Source organism: Eubalaena glacialis, chromosome 3 (assembly GCF_028564815.1).
Source record: "Eubalaena glacialis isolate mEubGla1 chromosome 3, mEubGla1.1.hap2.+ XY, whole genome shotgun sequence".
NCBI lineage: Eukaryota > Metazoa > Chordata > Mammalia > Artiodactyla > Balaenidae > Eubalaena > Eubalaena glacialis.
Genome location: NC_083718.1, coordinates 190019354 through 190032650, shown reverse-complemented (window position 1 = coordinate 190032650; position 13297 = coordinate 190019354). Strand labels below are relative to the sequence as shown.

The 13297-nt window shown below is 42.3% G+C and overlaps 1 protein-coding gene across 9 annotated transcripts in view; it reads left to right on the top strand.

Annotated features, from left to right (window-relative positions):
* Positions 1-13297, top strand: part of CAMTA1 (calmodulin binding transcription activator 1) — an 898980-nt gene that overhangs the window by 277970 nt on the left and 607713 nt on the right. For all 9 annotated transcript variants that reach the window (XM_061187140.1, XM_061187133.1, XM_061187142.1 and 6 more), the window contains exon 4: positions 11129-11196. In XM_061187140.1, the coding sequence (XP_061043123.1) occupies positions 11129-11196 (68 nt within the window). The remainder of the gene's footprint in view (positions 1-11128; positions 11197-13297) is intronic.

The window sequence follows — 13297 nt, the reverse complement described above, 5'->3', positions numbered from 1 at the left end:
TTGAAGATTAAGTGAGACTATCCCCCATGAAGTCCTAGAGCAGTCGCTGGCCTTAGACATCACTCTGCCAACGTTAGCTGTTATGATGGTAGCGATGACACAGATGATGAAGTCCCTCTCCCCCCGAAATCATTCCCCTTCGTAGCCCAGATGACTCTCCTTACTCTGAATTTTGATGGTTCTCACTTTGCTCCACACTATTTAGCATCTTCTGTCCTTTGTGGTTCTTTGGGGTGTACCTAGCTCTCTCCCCAAAAAGATCCTAAGCTTTGGGGAGGCAGGGTCTGGCCCATGGTCTGCCCGTCTGATGATGAGACAGATCAGAACCAGAATAAGGGGAATGGGCTGGGCAGCACGGGTCTGGGAGCAGACAGGTGACCCAGACACGCCCCATCCAGCTGGGAGCCAGAGAGCAGCGCAGCGATCCTCCCTGGTGGCCGAGTCCAGCTCTGGGGCTTAGTCAATGTGACTATGACACAGGAGGGAGCCTGGCTCTGGGAATTCAGTTTCCTTTGTTCAGAGGGGCTGCCTTTAAGTGGGACAGGTGCTCCACCCAGGGGGGATCTGCGTGGGAGGTGTCCTTCTTACCTTGAGAGTGCAGGAGGGAGCGGCTGGTGCTCAAAGATAGTTCATAAATTGGTGTGGTTCCCCGGGGCCTCTGCTTGCTTGCATGGCAGCTCGGTAGGCCTGAGATGACCCATTGGTCTGGCTACAGAGTTGACAGGACAGTTGACCCTGTGATGGCGTGAACGCCCCACTATTATGTTGACTTATCTCTGTCCCTGGCTGTGAGCTCTTTAAGGGCAGGCTTCATGTGCTCTTTATTTAAAAATTTTTGTATTTTTATATTTTTTATTTTTTACACAGCAGGTTCTTATTAGTTATCCATTTTATACATATTAGTGTATATATGTCAATCCCAATCTCCCAATTCATCCCACACCCCACTTTCCCCCCGTGGTGTCCATACGTTTGTTCTCTACATCTGTGTCTCAATTTCTGCTCTGCAAACCAGTTCATCTGTACCATTTTTCTAGATTCCACATGTATGCGTTAATATACGATATTTGTTTTTCTCTTTCTGACTTACTTCACTCTGTACGACAGTCTCTAGGTCCATCCCCGTCTCTACAAATGACCCAATTTCGTTCCTTTTTATGGCTGAGTAATATTCCATTGTATATATGTACCACATCTTCTTTATCCATTCGTCTGTTGATGGGCATTTAGGTTGTTTCCATGACCTGGCTATTGTAAATAGTGCTGCAGTGAGCATTGGGGTGCATGTGTCTTTTTGAATTATGGTTTTCTCTGTGTATATGTCCAGTAGTGGGATTGCTGGGTCATATAGTAATTCTATTTTTAGTTTTTTAAGGAACCTCCAAACTGTTCTCCATAGTGGCTATATCAATTTACATTACCACCAACAGTGCAAGAGGGTTCCCTTTTCTCCACACCCTCTCCAGCATTTATTGTTTGTAGATTTTCTGGTGATGCCCATTCTAACCGGTGTGAGGTGATAACCTCATTGTAGTTTTGATTTGCATTTCTCTAATAATTAGTGATGTTGAGCATCTTTTCATGTGCCTCTTGGCCATCTGTATGTCTTATTTGGAGAAATGTCTATTTAGGTCTTCTGCCCATTTTTTGATTGGGTTGTTTGTTTTTTTAATATTGAGCTGCATGTGCTGTTTATATATTTTGGAGATTAATCGTTTGTCCATTGATTCATTTGCAAATATTTTCTCCCACTCTAAGGGTTGTTTTTTAGGCTTGTTTATGGTTTCCTTTGCTGTGCAAAAGCTTTTAAGTTTCATTAGGTCCCATTTGTTTATTTTTGTTTTTATTTCCATTACTCTAGGAGGTGGGTCAAAAAAGATCTTGCTGTGATTTACGTCATAGAGCGTTCTGCCTATGTTTTCCTCTCAGAGTTTGATGGTGTCTGGCCTTACATTTAGGTCTTTAATCCATTTTGAGTTTATTTTTGTGTATGGTGTTAGCAAGTGTTCTAATTTCATTCTTTTACATGTAGCTGTCCAGTTTTCCCAGCACCACTTATTGAAGAGGCTGTCTTTTATCCACTGTATATTCTTGCCTCCTTTATCAAAGATAAGGTGACCATAGGTGCATGGGTTTATCTCTGGGCTTTCTATCCTGTTCCATTGATCTATATTTCTGTTTTTGTGCCAGTACCATATTTTCTTGACTACTGTAGCTTTGTAGTATAGTCTGAAGTCAGGGAGTCTGATTCCTCCAGCTCCGTTTTTTTCCCTCAAGATTGCTTTGGCTATTCAAGGTCTTTTGTGTCTCCAAACAAATTTTAAGATTTTTTTGTTCTAGTTCTGTAAAAAATGCCATTGGTAATTTGATAGGGATTGCATTGAATCTGTAGTTTGCTTTGGGTAGTATAGTCATTTTCAGAATATTGATTCTTCCAATCCAAGAACATGGTATATCTCTCCATCTGTGTCATCTTTGATTTCTTTCATCAGTGTCTTATAGTTTTCTGAGTACAGGTCTTTTACCTCCTTCGGTAGGTTTATTCCTAGGTATTTTATGCTTTTTGTTGCAGTGGTGAATGGGATTGTTTCCTTAATTTCTCTTTCTGATCTCTCATTGTTAGTGTAAAGGAATGCAAGAGATTTCTGTGCATTAATTTTGTATCCTGCAACTTTACCAAATTCATTGATTAGCTCTAGTAGTTTTCTGGTGGCATCTTTAGGATTCTCTATGTATAGTATCATGTCATCTGCAAACAGTGAAAGTTTTACTTCTTCTTTTCCAATTTGTATTCCTTTTATTTCTTTTTCTTCTCGATTGCTGTGGCTAGGACTTCCAAAACTATGTTGAATAATAGTGGCAAGCGTAGACATCCTTGTCTTGTTCCTGATCTTAGAGGAAATGCTTTCAGTTTTTCACCATTGAGAATGATGTTTGCGGTGGGTTTGTCATATATGGCCCTTATTATGTTGAGGTGGTTTCCCTCTATGCCCACTTTCTGGAGAGTTTTTATCATAAATGGGTGCTGAATTTGTCAAAAGCTTTTTCTGCATCTATTGAGATGATCATATGGTTTTTATTCTTCAGTTTGTTAATATGGTGTATCACATTGATTGATTTGTGTATATTGAAGAATCCTTGCATCCCTGGGATAAACCCCACTTGATCATGGTGTATGATCCTTTTAATGTATTGTTGGATTCTGTTTGCCAGTATTTTGTTGAGGATTTTTGCATCTATATTCATTAGTGATATTGTTCTGTAATTTTCTTTTTTTGTAGCATCTCTGTCTGGTTTTGGTATCAGGGTGATGGTGGCCTCATAGAATGAGTTTGGGAGTATTCCTTCCTCTGCAATTTTTTGGAAGAGTTTGAGAAGGATGGGTGTTAGCTCTTCTCTAAATGTTTGATAGAATTCACCTGTGAAGCCATCTGGTCCTGAGCTTTTGTTTGTTGGAAGATTTTAAATCACAGTTTCAATTTCATTCCTTGTGATCAGTATGTTCTTATTTTCTATTTCTTCCTGGTTCAGTATTGGAAGGTTATACCTTTCTAAGAATTTGTCCATTTCTTCCAGGTTGTCCATTTTATTGGCATAGAGTTGCTTGTAGTAGTCTCTTAGGATGCTTTGTATTTCTGCAGTGTCCATTGTAACTTCTCCTTTTTCATTTCTAATTTTACTGATTTGAGTCCTCTCCTTCTTTTTCTTGATGATTCTGGCTAAAGGTTAATCATTTTTGTTTATCTTCTCAAAGAACCAGCTTTGAGTTTTATTGATCTTTGCTATTGTTTTCTTTGTTTCTATTTCATTTATTTCTGCTCTGATCTTTATGATCTCTTTCCTTCTACTAACTTTGGGTTTTGTTTGTTCTTCTTTCTCTACTTCCTTTAGGTGTAAGGTTAGATTGTTTATTTGAGAGTTTTCTTGTTTCTTGAGGTAGGATTGTATTGCTATAAACTTCCGTCTTAGAACTGCTTTTGCTGCATCCCATAGGTTTAAAAAAAAATAAATTTATTTATTTATTTTTGGCTGCGTTGGGTCTTCGTTGCTGTGCATGGGCTTTCTCAAGTTGTGGTGAGCGGGGGCTACTCTTTGTTGCAGTGCACGGGCTTCTAATTGCAGTGGCTTCTCTTGTCACAGAGCAGGGGCTCTAGGCATGCAGGCTTCAGTAGTTGTGGCACTCGGGCTCAGTAGTTGTGGCTCGTGGGCTCTAGAGCACAGGCTCAGTAATTGGGGCGCATGGGCTTAGCTGCTCTGCGGCATGTAGGATCTTCCTGGACCAGGGCTTGAACCCTTGTCCCCTGCATTGGCAGGTGGATTCTTAACCACTGCACCACCAGGGAAGTCCCTGCATCCCATAGGTTTTCGATCATTGTGTTTTCGTTGTCATTTGTCTCTAGGTATTTTTTGATTTCCTTCTTGATTTCTTCAGTGATCTCTTGGTTATTTAGTAATGTATTGTTTAGCCTCCACGTGTTTATGTTTTTCAATGTTTTTTTCCCTGTAATTTATTTCTAATGTCATAGTGTTTTGGTCAGAAAAGATGCTTGATATGATTTCAATTTTCTTAAATTTACCAAGGCTTGATCTGTGACCCAAGATGTGATCTATCCTGGAGAATGTTCCATGTGCACTTGAGAAGAAAGTGTAATTTGCTGTTTTCGGATGGAATGTCCTATAAGTGTCATTTAAAGCTTGTGTTTCCTTATTAATTTTCTCTCTGGATGGTCTGTCCATTGGTGTAAGTGAGGTGTTAAAGTCCTCCACTATTATTGTGTTACTGTCCAATTCCTCTTTTATAGCTGTTAGCATTTTCCTTATGTACTGAGGTGCTCTGATGTTGGGGTGCATATATATTTATAATTTTTTTTTTTAATTAATTAATTAATTTATTTTTGGCTGTGTTGGGTCTTTGTTTCTGTGCGAGGGCTTTCTCTAGTTGCGGCGAGCGGGGGCCACTCTTCATCGCGGTGCGCGGGCCTCTCACTGTTGCGGCCTCTCTTGTTGCGGAGCACAGGCTCCAGACGCGCAGGCTCAGTAATTGTGGCTCACGGGCCTAGTTGCTCCGCGGCATGTGGGATCTTCCCAGACCAGGGCTCGAACCCGTGTCCCCTGCATTGGCAGGCAGATTCTCAACCACTGCGCCACCAGGGAAGCCCTATTTATAATTTTTTTAACAACTTTATTGGAGTATAATTGCTTTACAATGTTGTGTTAGTTTCTGCTGTAACAAAGTGAATCAGCTATATGCATACGTATATCCCCATATCCCTTCCCTCTTGCATCTCCCTCCCACCCTTCCTATTCCACCCCTCTAGGTGGTCACAAAGCACTGAGCTGATCTCCCTGTGCTATGCGGCTGCTTCCTACTAGCTATCTATTTTACATTTGGTAGTGTATGTATGTCAGTGCTACTCTCTCACTTCGTCCCAGCTTACCCTTCCCCCTCCCCAGGTCCTCAAGTCCATTCTCTACGTCTGCGCCTTTATTCCTGTCCTGCTCCTAGGTTCTTCAGAACCTTTTTTTTTTTTTTTAGATTCCATATATATGTGTTAGCGAATGGTATTTGTTTTTCTCTTTCTGACTTACTTTACTCTGTATGACAGTCTCTAGGTCCATCCACTTCACTATAAATAACTCAGTTTCGTTTCTTTTTATGGCTGAGTAATATTCCACTGTATATATGTGCCACATCATCTTTATCCATTCATCTGTCGATGGACACTTCGGTTGCTTCCATGTCCTGGCTATTGTAAATAGAGCTGCAATGAACATTGTGGTACATGACTCTTTTTGAATTATGGTTTTCTCGGGGTATATGCCCAGTAGTGGGATGCTGGGTCATATGGTAGTTCTATTTTTAGTTTTTTAAGGAACCTCCAAACTGTTCTTCATAGTGGCTGTATCAATTTACATTCCCACCAGCAGTGCAAGAGGGTTCCCTTTTCTCCACACCCTCTCCAGCATTTATTGTTTGTAGATTTTTTGATGATGGCCATTCTGACCAGTGTGAGATGATGATATCTCATTGTAGTTTTGATTTGCATTTCTCTAATGGTTAGTGATGTTGAGCATCCTTTCATGTGTTTGTTGGCAATCTGTATATCTTCTTTGGAGAAATGTCTATTTAGGTCTTCTGCCCATTTTTGGATTGGGTTGTTTGTTTTTTGTTATTGAGCTGCATGAGCTGCTTGTATATTTTGGAGATTAATCCTTTGTCTGTTGCTTCGTTTGCAAATATTTTCTCCCATTCTGAGGGTTGTCTTTTCATCTTGTTTATGGTTTCCTTTGCTGTGCAAAAGCTTTTAAATTTCATTAGGTCCCATTTGTTTATTTTTGTTTTTATTTCCATTTCTCTAGGAGGGTCAAAAAGGATCTTGCTGTGATTTATGTCATAGAGTATTCTGCCTATGTTTTCCTCTAAGAGTTTTACAGTGTCTGGCCTTACATTTAGGTCTTTAGGTATATTTATAATTGTTATATTTTTTTCTTGGATTGATTCCTTGATCATTATGTAGTGTCCTTCCTTGTCTCTTGTAACATTCTTTATTTTAAAGTCTATTTTATCTGTTATGAGTATTGCTACTCCAGCTTTCTTTAGATTTCCATTTGCATGGAATATCTTTTTCCATCCCCTCACTTTCAGTCTGTATGTGTCCCTAGGTCTGAAGTGGGTTTCTTGTAGACATCATATAGATGGGTCTTGTTTTTGTATCCAGTAAGCGAACCTCTGTCTTTTGGTTGGAGCATTTAATCCATTCACACTTAAGGTGATTATTGATATGTATGTTCCTATTACCATGTTCTTAATTGTTTTGGGTTTGTTTTTGTAGGTCCTTTTCTTCTCTTGTGCTTTCCACTTAGAGAAATTCCTTTAGCATTTGTTGTAGAGCTGGTTTGGTGCTGCTGAATTCTCTTAGCTTTTGCTTGTCTGTAAAGCTTTTGATTTCTCCATCGAATCTGAATGAGATCCTTGCTGGGTAAAGTAATCTTGGTTGTAGGTTCCTCCCTTTCATCACTTTAAATATATCATGCCACTCCCTTCTGGCTTGTAGAGTTTCTGCTGTGAAATCAGCTGTTAACCTTATGGGAGTTCCCTTGTACGTTATTTGTCATTTTTCCCTTGTTGCTTTTAATAATTTTTCTTTGTCTTTAATTTTTGTCAGTTTGATTACTATGTGTCTCAGCATGTTTCTCTTTGGGTTTATCCTGCCCGGGACTCCCTACGCTTCCTGGACTTGGGTGACTATTTCGTTTCCCATGTTAGGGTAGCTTTCAACTATAATCTCGTCAAATATTTTCTTGGGTCCTTTCTCTCTCTCTTCTCCTTCTGGGACCCCTATAATGCGAATGTTGGTGCGTTTAATGTTGTCCCAGAGGTCTCTTAGGCTGCCTTCATTTCTTTTCATTCCTTTTTCATTATTCTGTTCCGCAGCAGTGAATTGCACCATTCTGTCTTCCAGGTCACTTATCCGTTTTTCTGCCTCAGTTATTCTGCTATTGATCCCTTCTAGTGTATTTTTCATTTCAGTTATTGTATTGTTCATCTCTGTTTGTTTGTTCTTTAATTCTTCTAGGTCTTTGTTAAGCATTTCTTGCATCTTCTTGATCTTTGCCTCCATTATTTTTCCGAGGTCTAGGATCATCCTCACTATAATTATTCTGAATTCTTTTTCTGGAAGGTTGCATATCTCCACTTCATTTAGTTGTTTTTCTGGGTTTTTATCTTGTTCCTTCATGGTACATTGTCCTCTGACTTTTCCTTTTGTCTATCTTTCTGTGAATCTGGTTTCGTTCCACAGGCTGCAGAATTGTAGTTCTTCTTGCTTCTGCTGTCTGCCCTCTCAGGCTTCATGTGGTCTTATTATCTGACTGGTCATAGTAGGTGCTCAATAAACATTTGTAGAGTAAACACTGATTGCAATAAGTAGTCCAGGGCGTTTTTCTCTTTGCACGACAGTAGCAGTAGAGGGGGCCCTGCCAGGTTGGGGTGACTGTTGCCTGAGGGATGTTCACGAAGGCCTTCTTTGGGAGTCTGGGTCTTTGGGACACTGTGATGAATCTAGAGGTGTCTGGGGTGCCCTGTGCCTCCATCCTTCTGGGCCATTAGGGGTCACTTAGCTCTCAGCATGATCCTGGGCAAGGGCATGGATCCCAGGGGTTCCAGTTAGCATAGACTATTCCCCCAGATATAAAGGCTCCTGAAATTCAGGTAGATGGGCTGATGCACCTAGGAAGTGGCACAGTTTATCCACTTCCTGACTCTAGCCACTGCCTGCTGTCAAGGTCATTCACTTGTTCAGTTTCATTAATGACTGTCACACATGCTAATACATGTTCATGCATACCTTTCACTATCAGCTCATGCCTATTTAATTTCTGGGAAACTTATTGTTGTAGATTGAAAGCTACACACTTGAATAGTTTACAACATGCAGATTGTTTCAAGACCTGGTGTTTATTATTGCATAAATTCTGAACTCCTTTTCTGAAAGTATTAGAAAAATGTCAGTCCTATAATTCTTTACAAGATAACTACATTCCATGACAATACTGTTACACATGTTTATTTTGAAGAAGATGCTCAGCATGTCCTGTTTACTATTCTCTTGAGATTCAAAATGTTAGTTAGGTCTCTGAGGTGAATGAATGAATGCTTTGTGCAACCAAATGGGCACCAGTAGATAAAGGGAAGGATTGACTCCAACTAACTCTGAAGAGTCACTGTGATGATACCATTCACTGTGGGAATAGGGGGTGGACGGTGGTGGAAGGGGGTGGAGGGTGGGATCGATGAAAGTAAGTCCAGCAGCGCTGGAAGATTCTGATCTGGACCATTTGGTACCTGCTGCCTCCTCGGGGCCTCTGTGGAGCCAGCTTGCAACACGTAGACCTTCTAATCATAATCATGATAGTGATGATTATGGGGCATAGCTATACGCCAGTCAGGGTATTAAGAATTTTCACTCCTTATAACTACCCATGAGGTGGTATTATCTCAGTTTCATAGGAAACTGAGGTCTAGACAGGTTAAGTGATGTTCTCAAGATCAGACAGTGCATAAGTGGCAGAGCCAGCACCCCAAGCCAGGTCTGTTTGCTTCTAAAGCATGTGCTCTTAACTGTGATACTATATCACCTTCCCACAGTGACTTAGAGTTAATTAAATCACCGGTAAATGTTTATCTAGGAGCCGCTGGGTTTTGCTGCTTTTAAGCACTTGCTTCAACTATCTTAAGTAATAAACATGTACAAACATGCAACATACTCAGGACACACACACAGACATTCGTAGATGCAATTTTATTTCTGTAATGCCCACTCTTCCTCCCTCCCTCCCCCCATGCACCCACCCACCCACTCATCCATCCATCTGTCTAACAAACACTTATCAGGACATTGTGAGGTCCCAGGGATACATCAGTGATGACATATTCCTTGCCCTTGAGGAGTACATGGCCCAGTGGGGGATGCTATCCAAGTAAACAAGCCCTTAGGATGCAGAGTGATAAATCCTACACACTGGGGGAAGGTGCTGGGTGCCATGGGAGCACAGAGGATGGGCAACCCATCCTGTCATGAAGAGTTAGGAGGGCCAGCCAGGGGAGGTGATACCTATCTATGGTGACACCTTAGGGAAGATATCTTCTAAGGAGGGGAAAGAGAATATGTTCTCTCTCAGGGATGAGAGGGAACAATGTGCTGGTTGATCAGCTTTTTAGTTGCAGTCAACAGTAAAAATCTGTACAACAAGGCAACTCTGTTCTTGTCATAGGTTTCTGCTTCCCAGCTTCTTGGTGAAAGGTCCAGCCTTCTGGACTGAGGTGGCTTGGGCTCTGGTGACCAGTCACTGGCTAGCTCGTGGTCGTGGCTGGTTTCCACGATGATGTGAGGCCCTGACCGCCCACCCCACCCCCAGGCTGGTGACCTTCATACCCTGTGGCATGGCTGGTGTTTTCTACTTTGACCTGCTCCACTTCCCTGGTTTTGGTGATGTGTCTTCTCTTTCTTCAAGGCCAAGTTTAGCGTCTCTGTGGTCACGGGTGTCCACTCCCTAATGTCCAAGCCCAGAGGAGGCTAACTGCAGAGGGAGGCTGCAGGTCTCTAGGTGGCCGGGCTGCTCTATCACGAGGAGCCCTCCACGAACCCCAGCTGCACAGAAAGTTGAGAAGGGAGGCCCGTCCTCCACATTTTTCTGGTTGTCAAGGGCGGCAGCTCCACACTGTAGCATCACCAAGATCAAGGGAACTGTGTGCTAGTCCAACCTTAATCTAACTTACGGTCCCTGCCAATTTCACGTTAGCAGATTCGTTTGGAGCTGGAAGTAATGGGCCACATCATGCCTCAGAGCCCGAGCAATGACTTATGTGGATGTCACCCACTGGCTTTTTATGGAAATTGTTAATAAATCAGTAATTCTATCTGCAGTGATGTTGTTGTGTTTATAAATATTTAATTTACCTTCAGGCGCCCACATTTCTTCCATCTTTGCCTTAAACTCTGCTGACATTGTTCTTCGTTCTGAAGCGCTCCTCAATAGATTAAGTTATCAGTAGTGGGAAAGGTTAACTCTCTCTCTCTCTCTGTTTCTGTCTCTCTGTCTCTGTCTCTGTCTCTGTAATATGGCTTTTTCTTTTCTTTTCTTTTTTAATCTTTGTGTGATTTGGCTCGGAGCTTGGGGCTCATGCTGAGAGAAGGCAACATTTCTTGTGACAATGATGAAAGGTTACTCCAGCTTCAGAAGGAGACCAACTAAACGTTCCAATTCTGACCTTGCATGAGTGGAGACCTGTTGTTGGCATGTGTTTTTCCCCTCCTTCAAATTAATGACATTTAGAAGCTGAAATGGTGTCTGATGTTTTCCTCCTACAGAGAAATATCTTTGTCCTTGCCACTGACTCATCTTTTGAAACCCAGTGCTTTGATTATTAGAGTATGGCAGGTTGAATGGAAAGGTCTTAAAAAAATCAAAATAGAAACACAGTCCAAGTCGAGTGTTTCTCCACTGGAGATGGGGTTCCGGCCTCACAAAAGAGGACAGCGGCTGGGAAACAGCAAAAAACTTTCTTACCTCTCAGGATCCAATGTGAGCTAATTGTTGTTATTATCTTTTTATTCTTCTGTTTCAGGAAATTGCAGCTTATTTAATAACATTTGAGAAACACGAAGAATGGCTAACCACATCCCCTAAGACAAGGTAATGTCCCAGATCTCACAGTTTTTCAAATATGTACAGTAAATGGATTGATTTTCATTGATTACCTGATTTGGCCAGTCAATTCATGGGCAAGTTCAAAATGCCATGTTCTGCCTGAGAGCTTGTGACATTGAGGTCTCAGTCATCAGCCTGTGACGATGGTAGTGACTGCAATCGGATGGATTAAAAACAGGGCAGCTGCTCTCATGCAAGTTGGAAATTTTAAGCTGTTGGCCTGACGCTGGATCCTTCAGCCGGGTGCTTGGAAAAGGTTTGGCAGGCAGGACAATCAGGGGAAGTTTATTTTGGGAAAGTGCCCATCTGACACCAGTGTTCTCTAGAAACTTACTTTCTAAAAGGGAAACTACCTCACCTGTCCACTTTCATCTCAACACGTTTTACAAACTGAAAGTCAAGTTTTTCTTGATGGTGTTAAGATCTCCCAAATCAGAATTCACGGCTAAGTTTGCAGTTTATTATTTAGTCAATGTCCATGAACCTGCCAACTGCCATGGACACTGAACTAGTCTCACCACTTGGGAATAGAGGGAATTGGTGAAGATTCAGCTGACTTGAGTTCTGTCAGTGCAAGTGATATTATTTTGTGAAGAATGGAGACAGTGGGATATAGGGTTGATTTTTAAAGGCAGCCTCTTCTTTCCTCCCCAGCTCTCATTTTTTCCTTTTTTGTATGTTACATTCTAGAGCTTCGGAAATACCCGGCCACTCTCTTCCAATTGCCACAGTTTTTCTATCAGCGGTGACGGGGCCAGGTGTTTAACAGCCTGAGTGGTGTTAGCTGGAGTGCGGCTTACAGGATAACTGCACTGTGGGTTTGAATTTGAGAGGCAGAAAGCCCAGTCTGTTCCCTTTGTCCAGAAGCACCAAATTCTCCAAATTTGTTAACTGGGAGACCAGGGAAAGGGTTGGGGGTGTGTCCTCTGCCCACTTGGCCATCAGCTTGACTTGTTCATCCTTTCTGAGCCATGGAGGAAAGATGTTTACTCAGTCTAGAAGATTCTTTAACATATTTCTTCATGAGGCTTAGGTTTTTACTGGTTAGCATCCATTAGATGAGGACAGAATTTTCCATTTTGAAGGAGGTCAGAGGATATTGAGGAAAGGACGATTAGTTCCTGAGATCTGCATCCCCCAGGTGAGGGTAGAGGTTGACTCTGATTCTTTTACCTTTCATCCTGAACCCCTCTGTAGGATGTCTTCAACTCCTCAGCCTCTGAGGCTGTGATTTCCTTTGCTATAAAATCAAATGGTTTGTATCAGTCAGCTTTTGATGTGATAATGCCTTGTAAGAAACAATCCCCAAACTAAGTGACTTATAACAATAATTTTTTATTTCCTGCTCATGGGTCTATGGGTTGGCTGTGGCTTTGGGTTGACTTCAGGACCACTGGAGATGTGTCTTTTTGTTGTAGAACCTAGGCTGAGGAAGCCTTCCCCTGCCCCCATCCCTTCCCTGTCTGGGACATCTGGTTCTCATGGGGAATGGCAGAGGCTTAAAAGTCCAAGGCAATCCAAGGCAGGCACAGTGAAAACCCCTGGATATGATTCTGGATGTGGCATCATATGTCACACCTGCTCACAAATCCATTAACCAAAGTAATTCCCGTGGCTGAGACCAATAAGAACGAGGCCAAGAAGGACATTCTTTGCTACAGTGGGGTCAGAGTGGGGGCAGGGAGAATGAATGGTGATGCAATCTACTATTTGGTGAGCACAGCCGTGTCCTGTACCATGGAAAGCCTGGAAAGCCTGGCACACTCATCTCTCCTTCCTTCTGGGGACATCTTCTTCCAGGGCAGTGGTTCCCAAACTTGAGCAGGCATCAGAATCAGCTGAAGGGCTTGTTAAAGTAACGTGCTGCACCCCACCCCCAGTTTCTGATTCAGTATGTCTGGTGTGGGACCTGAGCACCTGTTATTTCTAACAGGTTCCCAGGTGATGGGGTGCAGCTGGCCTGGGACCTCACTTTGAGAACTGCTGCCCTAGCTTCTCTGGACGGAAGGGAGCCTGTCTGATCCCTGCTTCGGCACCATTTCCTGGCTCCCCACAGCGGTTCTCATTTCGAGCAGCCTCCAGCCTC